Source organism: Penicillium subrubescens (genome assembly GCF_028828155.1).
Source record: "Penicillium subrubescens strain IBT 31985 chromosome Unknown utg000002l_segment0_segment0, whole genome shotgun sequence".
Lineage (NCBI taxonomy): Eukaryota > Fungi > Ascomycota > Eurotiomycetes > Eurotiales > Aspergillaceae > Penicillium > Penicillium subrubescens.
In genome coordinates this window covers 4,081,601-4,104,003 of record NW_026643152.1, presented here as the reverse complement: position 1 = coordinate 4,104,003, position 22,403 = coordinate 4,081,601, and the positions used below count along the sequence as shown (strand labels likewise).

At 50.6% G+C, this 22,403-nt stretch overlaps 10 protein-coding genes across 10 annotated transcripts; 6 read left to right on the top strand and 4 right to left on the bottom strand.

The window, feature by feature from the left end:
* Positions 1 to 3,858: 3,858 nt before the first annotated feature.
* N7473_002870 (cell wall biogenesis protein) lies at positions 3,859 to 4,235 on the bottom strand (the record flags this gene model as incomplete). Its single annotated transcript, XM_057148810.1, has 2 exons — positions 3,859 to 4,001; positions 4,130 to 4,235. Coding segments are annotated over 2 exons (249 nt in total), but the record flags the coding sequence as incomplete, so codon positions are not given.
* A 938-nt stretch (positions 4,236 to 5,173) lies between these two features.
* Positions 5,174 to 5,659, top strand: N7473_002869 (uncharacterized protein; the record flags this gene model as incomplete). The annotated part of the gene is made up of 1 exon (XM_057148809.1): positions 5,174 to 5,659. One exon carries the CDS (start codon positions 5,174 to 5,176, stop codon positions 5,657 to 5,659), a length of 486 nt encoding a protein of 161 aa, XP_057012463.1.
* A 136-nt stretch (positions 5,660 to 5,795) lies between these two features.
* Positions 5,796 to 8,211, top strand: N7473_002868 (uncharacterized protein; the record flags this gene model as incomplete). Its single annotated transcript, XM_057148808.1, has 3 exons — positions 5,796 to 6,011; positions 6,069 to 6,426; positions 6,473 to 8,211. The coding sequence occupies 3 exons, from the start codon at positions 5,796 to 5,798 to the stop codon at positions 8,209 to 8,211; spliced, it is 2,313 nt and encodes a 770-aa protein (XP_057012462.1).
* Positions 8,212 to 8,563: 352 nt separating this feature from the next.
* On the top strand, positions 8,564 to 10,393 carry N7473_002867 (uncharacterized protein; the record flags this gene model as incomplete). The annotated part of the gene is made up of 1 exon (XM_057148807.1): positions 8,564 to 10,393. One exon carries the CDS (start codon positions 8,564 to 8,566, stop codon positions 10,391 to 10,393), a length of 1,830 nt encoding a protein of 609 aa, XP_057012461.1.
* A 331-nt stretch (positions 10,394 to 10,724) lies between these two features.
* Positions 10,725 to 11,998, top strand: N7473_002866 (BSD domain-containing protein; the record flags this gene model as incomplete). The annotated part of the gene is made up of 2 exons (XM_057148806.1): positions 10,725 to 11,637; positions 11,715 to 11,998. 2 exons carry the CDS (start codon positions 10,725 to 10,727, stop codon positions 11,996 to 11,998), a joined length of 1,197 nt encoding a protein of 398 aa, XP_057012460.1.
* Positions 11,999 to 12,478: 480 nt separating this feature from the next.
* Positions 12,479 to 15,009, bottom strand: N7473_002865 (RanGTP-binding protein; the record flags this gene model as incomplete). The annotated part of the gene is made up of 6 exons (XM_057148805.1): positions 14,754 to 15,009; positions 14,656 to 14,687; positions 14,543 to 14,600; positions 14,410 to 14,475; positions 14,320 to 14,354; positions 12,479 to 14,264 (listed from the first exon to the last, which is right to left on the bottom strand). The coding sequence occupies exons 1-6, from the start codon at positions 14,772 to 14,774 to the stop codon at positions 12,479 to 12,481; spliced, it is 1,998 nt and encodes a 665-aa protein (XP_057012459.1). The 5' UTR covers positions 14,775 to 15,009.
* A 201-nt stretch (positions 15,010 to 15,210) lies between these two features.
* Positions 15,211 to 17,405, top strand: N7473_002864 (translation termination factor GTPase eRF3; the record flags this gene model as incomplete). The annotated part of the gene is made up of 2 exons (XM_057148804.1): positions 15,211 to 17,286; positions 17,346 to 17,405. 2 exons carry the CDS (start codon positions 15,211 to 15,213, stop codon positions 17,403 to 17,405), a joined length of 2,136 nt encoding a protein of 711 aa, XP_057012458.1.
* A 463-nt stretch (positions 17,406 to 17,868) lies between these two features.
* Positions 17,869 to 18,444, bottom strand: N7473_002863 (pre-rRNA-processing TSR2 family protein; the record flags this gene model as incomplete). The annotated part of the gene is made up of 1 exon (XM_057148803.1): positions 17,869 to 18,444. The coding sequence occupies one exon, from the start codon at positions 18,442 to 18,444 to the stop codon at positions 17,869 to 17,871; it is 576 nt and encodes a 191-aa protein (XP_057012457.1).
* Positions 18,445 to 19,057: 613 nt separating this feature from the next.
* On the top strand, positions 19,058 to 20,494 carry N7473_002862 (uncharacterized protein; the record flags this gene model as incomplete). The annotated part of the gene is made up of 1 exon (XM_057148802.1): positions 19,058 to 20,494. The coding sequence occupies one exon, from the start codon at positions 19,058 to 19,060 to the stop codon at positions 20,492 to 20,494; it is 1,437 nt and encodes a 478-aa protein (XP_057012456.1).
* A 693-nt stretch (positions 20,495 to 21,187) lies between these two features.
* Positions 21,188 to 22,163, bottom strand: N7473_002861 (oxidoreductase, short-chain dehydrogenase/reductase family; the record flags this gene model as incomplete). The annotated part of the gene is made up of 2 exons (XM_057148801.1): positions 21,188 to 22,035; positions 22,091 to 22,163. The coding sequence occupies 2 exons, from the start codon at positions 22,161 to 22,163 to the stop codon at positions 21,188 to 21,190; spliced, it is 921 nt and encodes a 306-aa protein (XP_057012455.1).
* Between the last annotated feature and the right edge of the window lie 240 nt (positions 22,164 to 22,403).

The window sequence follows — 22,403 nt, the reverse complement described above, 5'->3', positions numbered from 1 at the left end:
TGGCAAATTCCTCTGATCGACCACTGATTTTGAACTCGGCCCCGCAATCATCGGGGGGAGAGCCGTCGTGTTGTGGAGCTGTTAGGAAATTCCATCTTCAATACTAGAGGAGAAAGTGTACTGTAGTAAGTAGTACTTTGCGAATCGGATTCACATCTAACCACCAGTCTCGCTGCGATTTCGTTTACGCAAGGTATCATGCCAAGCCCTGATCTTCTATGTAAATCAAAAACGACCTCAGGGTCATGCTAGAATGGAATGACGCACTACTGTCAAATCCCGGAGGTGGTTCAACATGAATCGGGACTAGCTTGCTGCCAGTGAGTAGGGGTGGCCAAATCAAATGTACGATGGAAAAATCAATTTGCATTATTACCCCTCCGGAATAACAGCAAGTCCTTTGCCTCAAAGCCTAAGTGCTAGACTCCTGCCGCATTCAGCTTTAGCGGTGGACAAGTTGATATGTCAGAAATAGGGTCCCCTGCAAGATGAGAGGCTGGAAACATAGGGTATTATTTTCCCTTTCATGATTGGCTACAATTGTAAAATGCTCCTCCAGTTCCTGTCCTCAATTTAGGTGCGGCGCAGAAAAGATTATCAGTGTCACAAAGGCTACTAGTATAAGATGTTTTCAGCCCAAGGTGAAGCACTGGCCTTGGCCACGTATCGCGGAAAAAATTGAGGGGTTCTCATCACCAGGATCTGGAACACGCATCGCGGAAATGCACAAGATACTCCGGCGATCCGAAATGGGCTTTCTGCACCGTTTCCATTCTGCCGCTCCGTTGATTTACAGTGTAAATGATTCAACACGACGCTACATCGATCAATTGTATTACTCAGGAAGTTCCTGTCGTTCATATTCTACAGTGCGAATAAAACCGATCTGATTCCACGGACTGTTTATAATTCATGTGCGCAGCGAAATGCCAATTGCAACTTAGACGGCTCGTCCATGTCGCGTGGACAAAAAAATAATTCTTGGTAGAATGGTTGCCAACACCTTTCCCATATGAACTCTCGTCTCGATCTCCGAGATAAGTTACTGAACATTGCGGAGCTCATTCAAGGCTCTCTGACCGTAGCAATGGAACAGTGGCGCCGCTCAGCCCGAACTCACTGCACCCATGCTCATGCTTTGTAACGGCTCAAGTGAGGGGGTAAGCAGTCTACTATTGTACTCGGGGTACTCCGAATTTCGAGTCTGGAATTTGTATCATCATCATCGATCAAGCGTCCAGGCCCCCAAGACGGGCCAACCAAGGGCCAGCAGAGCAACCGTGCATATGGCCCCGGCTGTGATTGCGATCCTGTCCCAGCAAAAGAACCCTGCAAACACAACCAAAAATAACAACCCCTAGCTACCGCGACTCTGGATTCCCATCGAGAGGGAACCGGGGGCTGTGATTGGCAATCGGACGAGTCAAAAGTTCAAAACAAAATGGCCCCGACCCGACTGTCAGGAAAGTAGTCTCGGGTCCCAAAGCGTCGGTAACGCTGGCGCAGGAGCCAAATTTTGGAGAATGGGGGATCCCGAGGGTCTGGTTGAGTTTTGTACTTCTGGAAATACTTTGCTTGAAGGGCGTGCGATGATAACTATGTAGCAAGCATTTCGAAATGTCCAATACAACACCATGATTACTTACACTCAGATGCGAGATACCTTAGTTCGGCAGTGCCAAAATGGCGTGGCTCCCGCAACCGAATGTTTCCGCGCTGGTGGAGACAGACGGTCGTGTTCGGGGCCGAGGACCGGTGAAAGGGGTTGGTGCTGTCTAGTTAAACCTTCGCTGCTGCTATGGGCTCTGCTATGCCACGCGTTTCGTATTTCATCGATTTATCCGCGACTGAACATTGCTGGTCATTCAATGCTTCTTGTCCAATCTGCAGTGAAGCTTCTCGATTCTTATCTAGCACCGCTTCTGGTCTAAAAACGGAGTGAATTCTGTAGGTCTACAGTGGGGTTTCATAAGTTTGAAACTATGACCAATGTTCGGAATGATCTTGTTAGTTAGTCACAGGCCGAATGATAACTAACTAACTAACTAAATAACTTAACACGTGATTAACAAAGCTATCAAGAAAGACCATTTGAATGACCTTTAAAAAGACCTTGAGAGAAGTAAGAAGTGGAAGCATATTTGTTAGGTGTTTTTCTAGTTCCTAGACTCAGACTTTTGAACTGCCACTGTACATGTACAGCGGAGTACCCATCGACCCAAGTTGTCGGTGTGGCTGTCCACGAACTCCTTGTGTCGCTGCTCTGGAAACAGCTGAAGTCTTGTGAAACTCCGAGCCAATCTCGTGTGGTTCCGAGAAACTCGGCCCCGGCACGATCAAGCAATGCCATGCAGGCCAGTCCATAAGGAGACCATGGAGGCTCACTAAAGCACATGACAGTGTTGATAGGTGTGCAACAGGCAGCACTGATCTACGGCTCAATCCCAGACACCATCACGTACAAAAATGTGAGCTTAAGGACTCGTAGCTGTTCCACTCTTACATACCCTAGCCATCTGTTCTAGCGTTTTCCCAATCGGTATATTAAACCATTCGTGGTATACCTTAGAGCCTCGTAAGCATTAATTCGCCGAGAAACAATCATCCGGTCGAACATGCAGGTCGCATTTAGTCGCTCGTCCTCATTTGCGCCAGGCACTACCGTTCAAATGAAATGTTACGTGGCTTGCACACAGGGAAAGCAAAACCCTGGAAACTGACTAACTAACTAACTTAGACCGCTGCCTGTGACAAATACTACTTGGCCCACAGCCTTACTTAACCCCCATTGGATGATAGACTATCCCGTCCACTACAACACGCTGTTATAGTAGCCACGATCAGAACACAGATTCCGAAATAAATTAAACACACAAAAGAGGTAAAGTAGTGCCCGGTTTTTTTCAAGGGCTATGAACAAGGCCCATACAGCTAGAAAAACCTACCATTATTGACTAGCGGTATGCTGCGGGGCCTAAGGGCGATCGGCTGGAGAATTCCCCAACGACGGGGAGCTAGGCTGTATTGATTTGCCAGCCCCGTCAAATGAAGCTAATTGAGCTGCAACTCGAGAAGGTAGAGGGACTCAGCTAGAGCAAGGTTAATGCCGGGAAAGAATGACTACTTTGTAGGTTTGTGGGAGATTTAAGGTAATTCAGGCTTGCTTTTGGAATTACATACCAGCGACACGGACTTGAACAAAAACACTTTATGTGCCCAAGTGGAGGCTGTCCACCAATCGGCTCGTCGCTTAGAATGGGATGCATGAATGACACGGGTCACTTACTGTCAACTGCAAAGGAGAGGTGATGTACTGTAGATCAGGCGTGTCTACTGGGCGATGAGTTTGTCTGGTTGCACCTATTACATTGTTCTCTGGCCATTTTCCCGATCCACGCAGGGATTTCCCCCGAGCGAGACCCGTTGGAAGGATTGCGCTGATCACGAGGGGGCTTCTGGCGGCTCGCTAGTGTGTTGGGAGCCAGTGACAATCATGAAAGAGGAGAGGGAATTTGTCATTCTCTGTTTTGGTATAGTTACCGAGTACTGCTGATGGCTAAGAGCAAGTTTTGGACCCTTGTGTCCATATCATCAGGCCCTCCTCAGTGGCCATGAAGCCTACAATCATGGCCCGCAGTGTAGACCATCTTTACCCTTCATAGCAATGACCGTGCCTAGTAGCGACTTGGGCAGGAGTCTCGTCCAATAACAAACACAGTCGGGAGATTAGGTAGTCGCAGAGAAAACTCGCTCCACTGACGACACGGATCCTCCGACTGGTTGAACTACTTTGTCTGTTCTGTCAAACCATATGAGAATTAGCACTGGCTGGGCTTCGGAGAGCTTCATAGGGCAGACTCAATACCTAGTTTCAATGCGGATATCTGTCTGAACTCTAGCAATCCCTTGCTGATGAGTGAGGGTGTGTGCCATTCCAATCAGCTGGACAACCTGGTCCCATGAACCTTCTATTGTTTTTCTCGTGGGTGAGTCCTTGCTCTCTAGTATGTAAAACGACGGACTTGGAGAAGAGGCGTTGGCCTTGAAACAAGCTATATCTTTGTGGCTTTTTTCAAGCATAGGGCTCTAGTTTCAAAGCTTTGTTCGTCCCATCAAGGGGAATACATACCAATTGTCGTTCCGGTAGTATGTGTGACAAATGTCAATCCGGAATCTTGGAGTAGCCGCTGGATGTCCGTGATTTGTTGAGAAAAGGACGGGGTAGCTGCTCCAATCTAGTCAACGACACGAAATCCATGTTAGTCAAATGTGGCAAGGAATGATACTCGAATCGAAATGCTTATCCTACTGGAATCAGAGAGAAATCGGCTGTGCACCGGGTAGGTGTCGTTAGAGATGTAGTGGTGAAAGAAGCCATTGTTCAAGCAAAAGGTCAAATTTGCAGGACTGAGATGATTTGAGATGTGGAAAAAGAGGGTTCATTTCGATGTGGCCTCTGAATACTTAAATTGTCTCAATGAGCTTATCATTGTGACGTTGTGATGTGATTGTTGTATAGCTCTACGATTCCCCGTGGTGAGGTAGGTGTAACGTTCTACAGTTCCAGTGGACCCTACACTGAACTAACTCTGTGGCTAAGCTAAGGAACTAAGCAAATTATATGGTTCAGGTTGTTCTTTCTAGCGCACAGTCTGCATGAGGCGGGCCTGGCGTAGTAAAATGATTTGGTGGGAGGAACCTCCCGCGCAAGTTTGATATATATTCTGGTGGTCGCCACTGGCAACCTTACTTAAGGTTGAACCCACGGACCAGACCATGGAATTAAAAGTCATCGTGAACCATCCACCGACGGTATTCATTGTGCCTTACAGGCCTCGAATTTTATTTATCGCCTTTTGAGCTTCACCATAAAAATACGAAGATGTGCTGATGGTCTTTCCCATAAACCTGCCTTATCTGTTGTGATAAGAGGACCGCATAAACTATATTCCGCTATGACGCACCAGGCCCCAATCAGCATCAGCACGGAGATTGAACCCTTCGAAGCTCACAACACGAGAGCTTGACAGGTTCCAACTCGCTGTTCAATAGACCTCTCTCTCTGACTGTGAATAAACCTGACACCGAACTTGGGTTCTCGAGAGAGTCGTGACTCGTGACGTGCAAAGTTCCCTTGATGAACCTAATATCTTGATGCACCGAACATCAACATATGGCGCGCCAGTCCGCAGCGCGTCCTGCGCGGGGCAGGGCACCTCGTGGCCGTCGGCCAAACCTTGAGACACCTCGTGAAGACCAGATTCCCGAGGTCTATCAGGAGATGTTGGAAGAGGCCGAAGCCCGAGACCCTGGCCAGTTTCGCTCAGATCGACCCATCAAAAGACGCAAACTTGGAGACACAAAGTTCAGCCAGACAAGGGCTATTCCCGTCGACCCTCCACAGCTAGAGCAGTCCAATGTGGCTCCACCTTCAGAAACAGATGATTTTCAGAACGTGCAAACTATCTATGATTCAACCACCTCTGATGAATCAGATGTTGAATGGGAAGATGTTGATGTTGCACAACCTGCTCATGGATTATTTGGGACGGCTGACGGTAGCGAGGGGAGAGATGAAACTCTGCAGATTACCTTGGATCGAGGATCAGAGGCCCGGAAAAAGGCACCCCCCAAGAAGAAAGCCGGTCACCGCGGCTGAGAAGAAACTGCGGTTAGATGCTCATAAGGCTCATCTTCTTTGCCTCTTGGCTCACGTTAATTCGCGCAACCGGTGGTGCAATGATGATACGGTACAGGTATGTCTGGATTTTGCTGAAAACTCAGTGGGTATTCTAATGGGCAAGCAGCGTAATCTCAAGAGGATGCTACCGAGAAAGATCATTGCTCTCCTGAACCCCGACGAGGATAAGCCGCAATTCACAAGATCAACTACATTCATCGATGGTCTCAATCAAGCTGGTGATATCTTCAGTCGAAGGTTTCGTGTCACTAAGCCGGGACTGAAGCGTGCTCACTGGGCCGAAGATCAAGAACAGCTCAAGCAGAGGATGGTAAGACTTGTCGACTCAAAATTATGGTATCGATGATGGCATCTGACAGATTAGTAGGAATCTATCATGGCCGACGGAGAAATTTTCTTTTCCAAGGAAGACTTTCAATATCAAGCCAAAATCCTGCAGGGTTCTCGCGACTTCGGAGCGCAGCTGTTCTGTGCCTTGCTTCGGTCCGCTGCTGTGGAGGCGAGACTTGTCTGCTCCCTCCAACCACTACCATTCTCAGGGACCGTCAAGGACATGACGCCGTCTAAAAAGCCTTCACAATACATCGTCATCTCCTCGGATGACCATGAAACATCTACCGACGAGCAGCAAAAGTCACCAAGCGGACTGACAACTCCATCACGGACACGACGGATTGGAAGGCCTGGTTTTACTTCACGCCCTGCTCAAACTTCAGTACGCCTAGGTATGTGATAACTGCTAATATCTTATGCAACTACTAACCTTTATAGGCTCTCAACCAGTAGCTCGAGAATCCTCATATCCGGTATTCTGGGTAGAGGCATTCAACGAGGCGGTACAAAAATGGATTCCAATCGATCCTTTGGTGACGAAGTCTCTGGCCAAGCCTTCCAAATTTGAGCCTCCTGCAAGTGACCCGTACAACAACATGAGTTATGTGGTTGCATTTGAGGATGATGCTTCTGCGCGAGATATTACTCGACGCTACACTAAAGCTTTCAACGCGAAAACCCGCAAGTCCCGAGTGGAGATCACCCGGAATGGGGAGAAATGGTGGAATGACGCACTGATCGCCTATGAAAAGCCATTCCTTGAAGATCGTGATGAGGCTGAAATAAGCGAATTGACATCCAAATCTGCCGCCGAACCGATGCCACGCAACATCCAGGACTTCAAAGATCATCCTGTCTATGCGCTGGAGAGACACCTGCGACGAAATGAGGTGATCTTCCCCAAACGTGTCATAGGACATGTGGGTTTGAGCAAGACCACCTCAAAGAGTGACAACCTGGAGACCGTCTATCGTCGCTCTGACGTGCATCTCGTACGCAGCGCCGACAAGTGGTATCGCTTGGGACGGGATGTCAAGGTAGGCGAACAGCCTCTCAAACGTGTCCCGGCGACCAGGCCCAAAAGCGGATTCGCCAGTGATGAGGATGATGACGAGGCCGAGGAAACTCCACTCTATGCAGAGTACCAGACCGAAATTTATCGACCGCCTCCTGTTGTACAGGGAAGAATTCCGAAAAATGCATATGGAAATCTGGATATCTACGTGCCCAGCATGGTCCCACCTGGAGCAGTCCACATCAAACATCCCGAAGCAGCTCGATCTGCGAAAATCCTGGGCATTGATTACGCAGACGCGGTGACCGGCTTTGAGTTCAGAGGACGGAGAGGCACTGCAGTGTTTGGGGGAATCGTCATTGCCCAAGAATACCAAGAAGCTCTCCATGAGGTTCTCAGAAGTATCGCTGATGAACGACGTCAAGCTGCTGTCGAAGCAAGAGCTGCAGAAGCTCTGCGACTTTGGCGACTTTTCCTGATCAAAGTGCGGATCGCTGAAAGAGTGAAGGTCTATGCAGACGAAGATGAGAAAATGGACTACGCCGATGAACCAGAGATACCAGAGAACGATATGGATTATGATGAAGAAGCAGGAGGTGGATTCATCCCCGAAGAGGGCGGAGGATTTGTACCCGAAGATGCCGGTGGCTTTTTCGCTGATAATGCCGGCGGATTCGTTCCTGAAGAGAACCAGGTCGTTACTTATGAGGGTGGAGGCTTCGTTCCGGACGAGCCTGGTGAGGGTGAAGGCTTCATCCTTGATGAGCCCACGGAAGACCCACCAGCCCCGGTTCCTGAGCCATCAATCACGACTCAGTTGTCTGCGACTTTTCAGAGGAACAGGCGTTCGAAAGCACCCAAAGCTCCTCGTTATGAGTTGATCGTGGTGCCAAATAAATCTGAACCGGGATCAGAGGGGCATCAGCAAGCCAGCCCGCTCGAGGGATCATCTGCGATGGCCCCAATCGCAGTCGACTCGTCAGCTAATGGTGGCTCAAAGTCTGCTAGTGTGGATATACTTTCCCGACCACCGTCGCCCACAGAGGCTACCCAGCCCTCTCCATCTCCACCCGCTCCAGATTCTGATAGTGAGATCGAAAAGGGGTCTCTGCTATCTGAGGATCCGGAGGATGAAGATGCGATTCCAGAGTGGCTCATGTAAACAAGCATTTGTGTACATGATGATCATGATCCATATCGTAATTGGGTTTCAGAAGCATTGTCAATATTTGAAAGTCACAATCATGCCGATTTCACACCTTTTTTTCTAAGACTCTCGCGGTATCATAAAAAGCGAAACAATTATAAGTGTCTGTCATGTAAAACATAATTCCTTTGTAACTACTGACAAGACCGTTTTGGGAGATAAGAGGTCACGTGAACTCGTAACGGAGCGACGCGTCGACGCGGTATGCCTCAGGCAACGGGCAACACTTTCTCCAACGTCATCCTCGGAAGAACCGTGGCTCTCACCAAGCTCATCCCGCGAAATCCTATGTCCAGTGAGAGCTGCGATGAAAGACCACAAGACGCCAGATACTGCAGCAGGAACACCCCGTGATCATTTCCGAACACCGCGGCGACCCAGTCCCCAGTCATCATCCAAGACCTCGAAAAGCACCACGTCGAAGCGAACATCGTCTCCAGGGTTGTCAACATCTGGGCGGGCGAAGAAAAGAGTATCTCTACCGAGTTCCTATCGCGCACAGTCAACTCTCACGCAAATCCATTTTGTGGCTCATACTCCGCACCCGGAGGATGACGAGCTCGACTACATTGATAACACGGGAGGTGGTGGAGATGCACGCAAAGCTGCCCAGCCAGTGTCAATAGACGATGATCCTAGCGAAGAAGATTCTGAATACCGACCACCTCTACGAGCCCGACCGGCCCCCTCTACACTCGGGTTGAACGACGACCATCCGAAACGGCAAAGGGAAAGCGCCGTGGTTCAACGACCTCCCCTACGCAAGAGGCAAACGCCGAAGCAAAGCAATGGCAGAGGAAAGCGAAAATCAACAGATAAACCCCCAGCAAAGCGCGATAAAACCCTCACACAAATGGATTTCGTGCGGCGCTATATTACGATTGACGATGATGACGATAATGATGTGAATATGGTGTATTTACCGCCTGCTCCCGAAAAGGACTTGAAGGAGGCTGGTCAACAATCAGATATGGCAGAGACTAAGGGAGTGAAGCCGGAACCTCCCTTGTCCTGTATAAAGCGCCCTCGCAAGGCCCTTGAAGCGGAAGTAGACCTGTCTACGGGCGAACCAATATCCCAGTCGGACGAAACCCAAAGTCTTACGAAGCTACCTGATCCTCAAGATCCTTCCAAATCTGATATTCCAACCACACCGCAAAAACCGAGGAGACTTGAGATTCCATCTTCACAGTCACCGCCGGAAAGTCCAGGATTGGCAATTATCACATCATCCCAGTTTCGCAGTGCGACGCGGTTACCCCAGAAAAAGGCGCGATTGAACTTCGCCAAACCTGAGAACTCCATCAAAGAAGAATCTCCTGGCGCATCAGACATAGCCGGGGAGTCAGCCGATGAAGAAGATACGATTCAAAACCAGACGCCGACACACAGCCGACCCATCGGTCGCAATTCCCCTGACCCAACACTACCATCATCCCTAGGAAATATATTGCCGACTGTATCGTCATCAGCAGAAGTCTCACAGAAATCCGCGCCAACAGATTGCGATCCCCCACCGGAGCGTGCCCAACGGGAAAGAACAGTGATTTATGAAACGGACGCGGAAACGGACAATGATGACCTTGAAGATGATATTGGAGATGGCCTTGATACACCAACTCGTCCTCCGAGCCCACGGTTAGGAAGCTCCAATGAGATTCACGATGGACCACAATCGCCGTGTGATGGCTCGCAAGACCTCCCCTTGCCCAGCGCTCACACATGTGCCGACCCGGATTCCGAACCTCTCTCCGAAGCGCCAATGTCGGATGCATCCATGTTCTATCGAAGGGTACAATCAGCGACACAATTTCCACATGAGCCTATTCCCACGCTGAACACACAAAAATTGTCTGAGCTGTTCCCTAACGAAGGAAGCACTCAATATCCTCGACAGGGTAATGCGCATCACACGCAACAACCTCCTCTTCTATCCTCACAAACGCAAACGCAAACGCAAAGCCAAGCAACAGACCAAATTGAAATTGTGCCCGAGTCCTCGCCCACCCGGGACCATGATGAAGATGTCTTTCAACGACCTCAGCCCCCGGGTCGATGGTCCAAGTTGAGTCATCTCAGCCAGTTGATCGTGCCCATCATGGACTTGGTGGGATGTTATCACGGAGTCAGCTTCTGACTTCCAGTGTGATGGAGAGCATTCCTATGCCCAACTTTTGGATAGGGAGTCAAGACAGTGTTGGAGAGCCATATAGTCTACCCGAGCGGTGAAATTCATAGATACCCCATAGATTTACAAACTCGAATTCAGCGTCCATCTTTTGCACTCGGTGTAAATTAAACGAGATCAGCTTGGTCGTGTAGCTGGCCAGCGTTGTTTAGTTCGTTCGATAGTTGCGCCGAGCTCAGCACGGGATGAGCGGGGCGGTCGGACCATCGACGAACGCGGAGGTGCAACCTCAATTGTTGTGTCGGTCTGCGACCTCCTCTCCTTCCTTGTCCACTTCACCATGGATTTCGCATACGACCATATCCAGGAGGAGATCCTGGCCTCGAACAAGAACGAGGATTCTCCTGAATCCAATAATGAGAAAAACAACAGCAACCTCAATACCGAGCTCCAAGAAACCTTCCGCGCCTTTTCCGCCAGTCCGTGGGGCACCCGAATCGGAGGACTCTGGGACAATGTACGCAAGCAGGGAGAAAGCTACTATGAAGGCGCTCAAAAGGAATACAATGCTGCCAGCGAAGAAGCTGTGAAGGGATTTTCAGACCTGCGGAATACCATCGTCGATCGAACAAAGGGGCTGTCGCTCAGCACGGTTGGGCTTACAGGTGGCAGCGAAGGACCAGCAGATGGAGCTGCGACACCCACGGCTGCGACGGAAGGAACATCTAAAGACCAGGCGCAGGAAGCCGGTGCTAGTGGAGAGGGTTTTATCTCTCGTTTCAAGGCCGAAGCCGCCCGGCGATTCAAGGAGATTGAGAAAGCTGAAGAGGCTGCGGATGAAGCGATCCTGCGATTCGGTCTCAGTATCAGTCAGAAGCTTCGCGAGGCTGTGAGCATTGTGCCGCCCGAACTCGATGACTCTGGCAAGCTTCTGTTCGAGAGCAAGGATGCTGACGGCAAGCGAGTCATTCATGCCACTCGGTTCGAGGCTCAGCTACATGTCATTCATTCCAATGTGGACAGCTTTACCAAGGACCCGGTTAGTGACAAGTTCCCCGAGTTCAAGAAGGAATTCAACGTGGAGAGCAAGACCGACGAAATTGCCGCCGACCTGGAGAAGTACCCTGAGTTGCGGGCGACCATGGAGAAGCTTGTCCCAGAGCAGGTGGAGTACGCCGAGTTCTGGACTCGGTACTACTTCTTGCGCCTTGTCGTCGAGACTGAGGAGAAGAAGCGCAAGGAGCTTTTGAAGGGTACGTCGCGTGAATGCGCTAGCTCATTCTTGTTTTCTTGTTGTGTGGTATATACTAACCGCATTTCTCATCTACAGGCGCCAATGTCGAAGAAGAAGAGGAAGTCGGCTGGGATGATGACTCTGAAGACGAGTCCGAGTCCCCTTCCACTCCCCAAGTTCGCACTGGTAACCAGAACCTTGCTGCCAAAGATGCCCAGAAGGCCGAGCCTCGCCGATCCAACGACCAGCAATCCCAGGCTGACAGTGAATCAAGCTACGATGTGGTAAGTGGAGCTGCCAGCCGGACCCCTGGCAGTCCCAAGGAGAAGAGCCCAACTACCGACACCAAGGCGGATGAGAGTGACGAGGATTGGGAGTAGACTATTTCCCCCCCAGGGTCCACAGACAAGAAGATATAAACATGGTCTTTTCAAGGGCGTCCTGAAGGCTATAACTATCTTGTCTCTAAGACCCCAAATGACCAGTTGATCTGGTCATGACATTTGCGTCGCTTTTTGCTGGAGTTAGGCCGCTGTGGCTGGTTCAATGGCGTTGTCGGACCTCTTATCTCTTTACGCCCGGATTCGTTTTGTTCTCGTATTTTGATTTCAGCGATCGATAACGTCTGTTGCCCTTTTTTTACCTGTTCCCGTTTGTTTGTCGTCGAACCTGCACATGATTCGCCCTCTTTACATATCAACTCGGTTATCCTGAGTACACTTATTGTGTCTTTATTCCTTGATCACATTTGTAAAGCTTGATTTCTCATTCGCTCCACGGATGGGTCGAAAAGCTCTATTACTACCGCCACCCCGTCATCCCCGGTCATAATCTTACAAAATTCGTGGAAATCTAGTATTTCACACTGCCGTCCCTCGCCCAACATCTCCACCCTTGGGTGCGCGACCAGCCTTCCTCCCTAGAGGCGAGCTTTGTCTTGAGTTGGCGTCACCCGTATAGGCAGGTGTCATGCCCCTTAGCCCACTGGGCCGCACACTAGGCGAACCTCTTTGATGGGGCGTCTCCGGAGTGTTTTCACGAGAACGAATATGGAACCCTCGAGAGCCGCCGCCTGGCGAGTAGAGCTCATCGCCATCTCGTGGGAAGCCAGAGGGACTACCAGGTCCCCAGCCATACTGGTAATCCTCGCCTCGGTGTTTGACCGGGCTCTCATCATATGGATCCCATCCGACGCGACGACGTGCTTCAGACCGTAGACGCTGGCGATGTTGTTCGTCGCCACCGGCACCGGTCGAAGACGACTCTTCAAGGAAGAAGTTCAGGAGTTCATCACTGATTGAAAGGTGGGATTGTTGTTGGAATTGTTGAAGGGAGGTCAGACGGAGGAGGGTTTCGAGTAGCGATAGTGATGTGCGGATGTGTTCGAATAATGGGTTGGAAACTGTTGTTGTGGTCGCAGTGGGTTGTGCTGATGCCTTCGCGTGTGAAACGTCATGGCGACCGGCTGGGGAGGCGGATAGGCTAGGTGAATGCTTTTTGTCCTTTAATGACAGCTTGGCCATCATGTTAGGATCAATGGAGGTTTCTGCTGCTGGCTCTGCCTCAGACTCGGTTTCTGAATCTTCGTCTTCATTGTAGACTTCAAAGGCGATCCACTCCGGATCTAAGCCTGGAGGTAAGCGCCACTCTTCCGGGATCGAGTCTTCATGCAGAGAATGGAGGTTGGTATGATCCGATGAACTACCACCACTCAATTGGGCATCGAGTTGCGCTTGCTCCTCATCGACCGATTCGTGATCTTCTGCTCCTTGAGAATGATCATCATCGACATCATCATGCTCCATCATGCGACGAGGAGGTAGTGCATTCAAGTCTCGTTTGAGCAAAAGAACAGGATTGTTGGTTTCCCCTTCAGTGCTAATATTGAGAATCCTGCCCGTGTCCGCATAAAATATCTTGGAAATCTGATGAATTGGGAGAATCTCTCTCACTCCCGCCGTAGCCACCCCGTCATAGCTATGAGGCTGAGGCTCATTCTCTTCAAATGTGTGAACTCTCCCATCATCCAGGTCCTCGATGATCATGACTTGGTAAGCATATTCATCGATACCTGCTCGTGCTGGAAACTGTGACGACTTTGAATGAACCTCTGAGTAGTAGAGATTCATGGGAACACGGCGCAGCTTCAGTCGTGCCTTGTGCATGACTTCTTTCCAGGTTGCTTCCCGAACGGACTCCTCGTCATGAGGACGGAGATGACTGGCAAAGAGCATGTACATCGAAAGCGTAAATGTTGGTCCTATTTGCACCGCCTGCGCCTCGAGGGACTGTGACATGGAGTACTGTGTGTCACCTGCCGTTAGAAAAGTGCTAGCTTGCAGAAGCCGTGATGGCGACACCGTTGATGGCAAATTTGTCGATAATTTAGCGCCAGATGTAGTGATGGCCAGATTCATGAGTGGGACTGCGTCCTCAATCCGGGCAAGGAGGTTTTTGATGTCTTTGATGATGAGCTTGATTTCAGCCTCGTTATTTGGTCGCTCCTTTAAGGACTTGGATCCTTTCCTCATCGCTTCTTCTGACGCGGCGGCCTTTGCCAACCGTTGACCGAGGGCCTGAATGTCCCATCTGAGAGATTTGGTGAGGGCAACTGCGGACTCGAGTGACGTATTGCCACGAGCAGCTCTGCATCTATATGTCAGTGCCTAAAATGGCTAACAGATCTTTTCGACCGACTCACATTAGCTCGATCATGTCGATTGACGGAGAGATAACCTACGTTTCTACATCAGCTTAAAGTTAAGAATATCAAAAATCCGCCTAGACAAACCTGAATCTTGCTCTCAAGACGCTGCTGTAATGATAACAGTTCCTCGTGGTCCTTGCCGTCAACATTCTGATCGAAAAAACGACGTCAGCAACTTCCAATCCACATGTCGGCGGCCACATCAGATCGGGCATACTTTGAGCAAGCGCGATGATTGGCGCATGGCATAGGTCGCGGTGATCGCAATTCCCGAGCTGTACGAATGTCTTAGTCTTGATGTCATTTCAGCCTGGGATTTTTTTATCTTACCGAATGGCATAGTTCATCGCCTGCTGGGTCAGCTGCTCATTGATAGATGTTGTTAGTGGGCTGCCAGGGAGTTTATACGGTCAATATTGATGACGTACGCGAGCCAGAAAGACATCCATTTTGACCACAATAGTTCCTTGAACGTTTCAAATCACGTCGAGGGAATTTGGCTGGTAAAGCACCCCTGAGGACAATGCATAGAGGGGCTTATCGATAAACTGTTGTTGTGTTGTGCCCAACGGTCAGAGAGAAGACGAAGGTGAGAAGAGCCCAATCCCAACGGTGACTTGTACACCACCAGAAGCTAACCACAAATAACTTCTAGGTTCCCCAAGCATTCAAACGAACAGAAAGAATTCGCACTCTGTCAAGAAACAAAGAGAAGACGCGAATCTCGTCACTGAACTTATCAGACACGTGACGCCATCGCGGGGCGCTGACTCAGCGGTGCAAAATCAAAATCGCAGGACCCCTCATTATTGTTGAAACCTACAACCTCCTCGACTCCCGTGTCGCTTGCCGTGTCCTTGATTGCGTCCCGGAATCTATCTCACGATGTCGAACCAGACCCCCGATTCTTGGGAGGATGATCTCTCCCGGCAAACCGAGGGTGTCAACCTGAACGCACAAGGTCGCCCTCAAGCGCCTTCCTTCACGCCTGGTGCGGCAAGCTTCCAGCCAGGCGCTGCCACTTTCACCCCCGGCGCCTCGTCCTTCGTTCCCGGACAGCAGTATCAGCAATACGGCGGTGGCTACCAGTACAATCAGTACGGCCAGCAAGCATACGGATACCCCCAGCAGTCCCATGGCCAATATGGCGCATACAACCAGCAGCCCGGTGGTTACAACCAGAACCAGTACTATAACCAGCAACCTGGTGGCTTCCAGCAGCAGCAGCAACCCCGTCAGCCTGCGCCCGCCGCTGCCCAACAGCCTGCCCAGCCCGCCCCCAAGCCTGCCCCGATCGCCTCCGCCGCCCCTCCCAAGGCCAAGGTCCTGTCCATCGGTGCTACCTCCTCCAGCGCCGCTCCGAAGACCAAGGTGCTTTCGATCGGAACTCCTACCCCCGCGCCGGCCGCTGCCCCCGCCGCCGCAACCACTTCGACCACTACAACCAAGGGTGATACTAAGGGTACTGAGGCTGCCGAGGCTGGTGCCAAGGTGACCGCAGCCAAGGCCATTGAGAAGACCGAGAAGAAGGCCGACGCTAGCGGCAAGACCTCTCCCGCTCCCTCCTCTGGTCGCTCCAGCCCTGGCCGTGGCGAGGCCGCCAAGGCTGCCCGTGCCGCTGATGCTGTGGCCAAGGCCCAGCTAGCCGATGTCGATGAGGCAACTCTCAAGGAAATCTATGGTGAGAGGCGCGAACATATCAACGTTGTCTTCATTGGTCACGTTGATGCCGGAAAGTCCACCCTGGGTGGTTCTCTGCTCTACTGCACTGGCATGGTCGATGACCGAACTCTGGACAAGTACAAGAAGGAAGCTAAGGAGGCAGGTCGTGAGACCTGGTACCTCTCATGGGCTCTGGATTTGACAAACGAGGAGCGTGCCAAGGGTAAGACCGTCGAAGTTGGTCGTGCTTTCTTCAAGGTCACAGTCCCCCACCCGGATGGCCCCATCGAACGTCAGTTCTCCATTCTTGATGCCCCCGGTCACAAGTCCTACGTTCCCCACATGATTGGAGGTGCGTCCCAGGCCGACTTGGGTTGTCTTGTTATTTCCGCCCGTAAGGGTGAGTACGAGACTGGTTTCGAAAAGGGTGGTCAGACCCGTGAGCACGCTCTGCTTGCCCGCAACACTGGTGTTCAGAAGCTGGTCATTGTCGTCAACAAGATGGACGACCCCACCGTCGAATGGAGCAAGGCTCGCTTCGACGAGTGTACTGTCAAGGTCATTAAGTTCTTGGAGGCTCTTGGCTACAAGAAGAGCGATATCTTCTGCATGCCCATCTCCGCTCAGACGACTTTGAACATCAAGGACAGACTTCCCGCCGGTGTCGCCCCCTGGTACGACGGCCCGTCTCTGCTGGAATACCTTACCGAATTTAAGCTTCCCGAGCGTAAGATCAACGCTCCTTTCATGATGCCTATTAGCGCCAAGTACCGTGACATGGGTACCATGGCTGAGGGTCGTGTCGAGTCTGGCGTCATCAAGAAGAACGGCTCTTATCTGATGATGCCTAACCGTACCGAGGTTCAGGTCTCTGCTCTCTACGGTGAGACTGAAGACGAAATTTCCACCGCTTCATGTGGTGACCAGGTCCGTATGCGTCTGCGTGGTGTGGAAGAGGAGGACTTCTTCCCCGGTTTCGTGCTCTGCTCTCCTAAGCGCCCCGTCCACTGTGTCTCTGCCTTCGAGGCCAAGATTCGTATTCTTGATCTGAAGAACATTCTCACCGCCGGTTTCAACTGTGTCCTTCACGTTCACTCTGCTATTGAGGAGGTCACTTTCGCTGCTCTCCTTCACAAGCTCGAGCCAGGCACTGGCCGCAAGAGCAAGCGCCCTCCACCATTCGCCAACAAGGGCCAGACTATCATTGCCCGTCTTGAGGTGACCGGCACTGCTGGTGCCGTCTGTGTTGAGCGATTCGAGGACTACCAACAGCTGGGACGATTCACTCTCCGTGATCAGGTATGTTTTCTATTAGTCCGAACTATTACATGATCAAAGTGTTAACTGCTTTACTCCAGGGACAAACGATTGCGATTGGTATGATCACCAAGCTCATCCTGTCGGAGAACGAGGAGTAAATGACATATAACGGAATGTGCATATTCTCGCGGTGCGGGAACAAAACTAAACAGGATACCACCTTGGGGCCTATGGATGTTTTTCAATCTCTCCCATCAATCTGCAGGGTCTGAGCAGTGCTCCCGAAGAGGGAAGGCTGGGTTGGCTAGAGATTGAGCGATGATACACTCAAAAGCATACGCTTCACTTTGATGATTATGAAACTTCTTTACCCCTTCCATATAGAATTGCTATTTGTCTTATCCACAAGAGCAGTCATCTCAATACTCTTTCCACGTAAAATCTTTCTCTTGAGTGAAATTGTACTGTAGTTAATTTCAAGCAATTACAATTGCGTCAATTCGTCTATGTAGAAAAGGAGGTATATGTGCTTCATGCGCCCTCTACATGGGAAGAATCACGGAATGAAAACGACATGGATCATAGGTCATTAATTAACAACTGTCCCCCGGTACTATTGATTTACCGCTTCTTCTTGACAACGGTGAAACCATCCTCATCCACCTCAGGCTCGGCCTTCTCCCTCGGCGCCCGAACCAAAGACGGTGCCTCACCCATCTCAACATCCTCATCCTCTGAGTCATCTTCCTCGTCATCAGTCTCCTGATCCTCATCCCGGGCATCAACCTCCTTAAACATGCTCGCCGCCGAAGACTTCTGCTGACTCTTCCTCTGCCACGCCTCCCACAGCTGTTGAATACCGCCAAACTCTCCCCGAGAGGTCTGTGCCTTGAACTCCATAATCTCAAGCGCCACATTGCCAGCACTCTCGTCGTCAATCATGACTTCGAATTCGTCATTCATGACTTGGATCAAAACGTCCTCGAGATCCTCGGCGTCGGTTTCGGGCCGGTCGTTGAGCATGTCTGAGATGGCACCGCAGAGCCAGTCGCGCTTGTCGCCGGAGGTAGGACCGCCCCAGTTTGATTGCACGGCTAATGTGAGGGCGGGCCAGTTGTTTAAGCACAGTGTGATGGCCAGGTCGAGGTAGGAGGCGGCATCATGGGCCGGGGCCGCGGTTGTTGATTGTGAATCCATTTGGAAATGCGTGCAATTGAATAATACCCCGCGGCGGGACGGAGAAGGAATTGAAAGCGAGGAGGGGCAACCGGGACTTGGAGAATTGGGGTGGCCGTTGGAATCACTTGTTTCAATCAAGGCGAAATACTGGATTGAGACTCCCTTGATTTGTGGCAGTATTGGCAAGTATTCCGTTGGAGTTGGCTTTCTCTTCTGTCCAAAATTTTTTGATCGCGATAAGATTCGATAAGGACAGGTCATGTGACTATAAGGATGTGCTTCACTGAGTGGGGCATTGAAGAGTATAGACCCATGGATACGATCCCCGCGAATTAGTATTGTTGACGTTACCTTCAAAGTCCTCAAGCTTCGTCAGTCGAATCATCTTCACATGGGATCACCATTACAGAATTCTTCTGCTCCTTAGCAAGTTGGTATATCGTGTCTCCGCCTGATTGTATTTTGCCGGTATTTTGTTAGTTCGCGTCAAGAGCGAGCCAGTCCAACACCACCTGAAGCGCCCCACGTATCACATTTCCCTTTTTGAACCGACGGGTCTTTAACCCCTATTGTATCATCCGCTCATTTTTTTCTCCTGACGCACTGCGCAACAATTAATTGAATTGATCAGATGGCGCTCGTACCACCCGTCCAGAAAGACGGCTTCTCCTATGCCGGGGACTCGTTCTACCGTGAAGCGAGCAACCTGAACCGCCACCGTCGAGCGACACTGCCCGAGCTTAAGAACCACTTCAATGGCAAAGACACCGAGAATCGCCCTGCACACTGGTACGAGGCACAGCTCCTCCACTATGGCCTACCACCATCCAAGGTCAAAGGCACCGCTCACAAACGTCTCTTCGATGCGGTGATGGGCAGCGGCCTCGCCGTGCCGTCGCATATCCAGAAGATCGAGACCGACCTGAAGAAGGAATGGGCAAAGAAGGAACGGGAGGCGAAGAAGATGTTGAAGGAATCCGCTACTACGAAGCCACCGGCCAAGGGTACAAAGCGCAAGGCAGACCAAGTCTCGACCTCGACCAGTGTCAACGTCAGTGTTAGCGTCTCGAGTACTGGGGTGGTAGAGGTGCAGGCGGCTGCGAAGAAAGCGAAGGTCACTCCAAAGACCACGGCCAAGGAAAAGAAGGCTGCGCCGGCCGCAAAACCGATCGCGCCCACTGCTGCCCCCAAGGAGAAGAAGAAGCAAACCGCCAGGAAATCGACAGCTCCAAGCACTACCGTTGAAGTCGCGAAGACCACGACAGTCAAGCCAAAAGCGGCAGCTGCGGCACCAAAGGAAAAGAAGACAACCGCTCCAAAAACAACGGCTGAAGAAAAGAAACCCGCACCGGCCAAGTCGACAACTGCTGCTGCCAAACCTGCCAAACCAACTGCAAACCCGAAGCCGAAGGGGGCTGCAAGCAAGGCATCTCAACAGTTGGCACCCTCTCAAGGCCACGATCATGCTGATGCACCACCACCATACTCGGAGTACGACCCAGGCGTTGGCTCTGGGTGGATGGAATCTGTGCCACCGATCTCACCGACGAGCCCCCGACGGAGGATTGGTCTACTTAATGGACGATACAGCGTGTCTTGTGACCATGTTGAGTTAAACTTTCCCGAATACCAGGACCGCCTGAACCTCATTGCGACACTTGATGGGAACGCCCTTTGGTTGAATTTCAATCTTGGAGTTGCTACTGGCATGATGAGAGTGCAGCGTCCATATGAAGTGAATACAGAGGATGCCATCACAGTATTCTGGCGTGGGAACGCCCTACCAAGAATGACAAATCAGCGTGAGCTGTTCAACATTGACACGGACGGCCGCGCTGGCTCGTCCAATGGGCTTTTCTTTATGGGCGACGGTCACCTTCGAGGATTTATCCGATACGGCTCAGAGAGAGATGATAATGAGGTCGACCTGGAGTTCGATGCTTACCGGCAACCAAACCAGTCGATGACCTCTGAGATCAGTCCTACCGAGGCGCGTGAGATATGGGCTTCGTTGCAGGAGCGACAAGGTTCATATTACTCGGATTCGGATTCATACGACGAATATTGATAAGCAGTCACCCACGAATCATTCCACGGGTCGTGTCACGCCTAGATTTGCCGACTGTTCGATCAAACTCCAACAGATACACTGAACCACCTTTGGGAAACGCAAAACGGCGACTGGGATCTTGTAATATCACCTTGATATTCGATTTATTCCTTCGGACAAAACTCGTTATTTCACATTTACCACTGCTTGCACCTTGCTAAGCGCATGCACATGTTGACAGTTCTATGTTCTTATTTTACTAATTTGAGATCTATTGACTGATAATTTACTTAGAAAAACCAAGCGTATGATAGTAACATCTACGAGCCCTATAGTCTTCCAATGGATCACTGGAACAAGGAAAGAGGCAGAGTACAGTGGGGCTTCATAAGTTTGATACTATGACCAAATGTTCAGAACCATCTTGTTAGTCACAGGCCGAATGATAGACTAAAACATGATCAACAAAGCTAGTATCAAGAAAGACGATTTGGATGACCTTTAAAAAGGCCTTTCAAAAAAATAAGAGTGGGAGCATATTTGTTAGGTGATTTTTCTGGTTCTTAGACTCGGACTTTTGAACTACCACCGTATCAACGATCTCCGTCACAAGTTAGAATTGACGACCCATAAGCGCTAAGATCAGAATTTGAGAGTATCTACTAGTAAGATGACAAGCCCTACAGCGAGTTCAACATCCACAACATCCCATCAATACCCCTTTAAAGCCTCCTCGGTCCACTCCCACAATCTCTTTGCCAAACCATCATCTCTCGCTGTCTTATCCAGCTTCTTCCACGCCAACTTGCCCACAGGCTCATAATACATTCCATTCTCCAACTTCTCCCTCGGCGTCGTCACAGCCCAAACCTGATTAAAAGCCCCCTCTTCCGGTTTAAGCAATTTTCCAAAATTAGTCACCTGAATCAGTGCCCGATCCATAAACTTCGAGTTCCCAACTAACTCCGTAGCCACGACACCAGGGTGTACAGACACAGAAATAATACCGGGGTATTGTCGGGATAATTCACGGGCATAGAGCATATTGGCTAATTTACTCTGTCCATATCGTCGCCACGGTCCGCCGACCCAGAAATCTTGGACGGTTTTTAGATCGTCGAAGATGATGCCGCCCTTCGGGTGGAGGAACATGCCCTCGGACGTGAGGATGACGATGCGCGCGTCGCCGCCTGTATTACTCGTTTTCTCGAGGAGGGGGAGTAGTTTTTTGATGAGGAGTGCGTGGCCGAGATGGTTTGTGCCGAATTGGATTTCGTAGCCGTCTGGTGTTAGGGATGGGGGTTTGGCCATGATGCCGGCGTTGCACATTAGTATGTCTAGTTGCGGTGTTTGAGAGGCGAATTGTTCGGCTGCTTCTTTGACGGAGGAGAGAGATGCTAGGTCGCATTGGATGAATTTGACTTTGGTTTTTGAACCGGTCTCGCGGATTTGGGCGATGATCTTTTCGGCACTTTGCGCATTGCGGCCGCTGATGTAGATGTGGGATGCGTTGTGTTTGGCTAGGTGGATAGCTGATTGAGCGCCCAGACCGTTGGTTCCTGAAATAGTGCAGGTGAGCTTTGAGCCTTTAGTGAATAAGATTGTATTACATACCGCCCGTGATGAAAATGGATTTACCCGTCAGATCGGGGATTTCTTTGTCGGGATTGAAATTGAGGCTAGGCATGATGTATACGAGATGCGGGTGAAACAAGAAGAAGTATAATTAATAAACCAGCAGATGATAGGCGGATGCCATATTTAAGCATTGGCATGCGAACCTTAGGATCCCCCCTTTTCCAGAGCCATTGATATCAAGTATCACTGTACCATTGTTCATTGTGGCGGGAGCATGAATTAAGCCGGATCGGGAATCGGGGTGATGTTCGACCGCATCCCCCGTGGAACCCGGTTTTCTCTTGCCGCC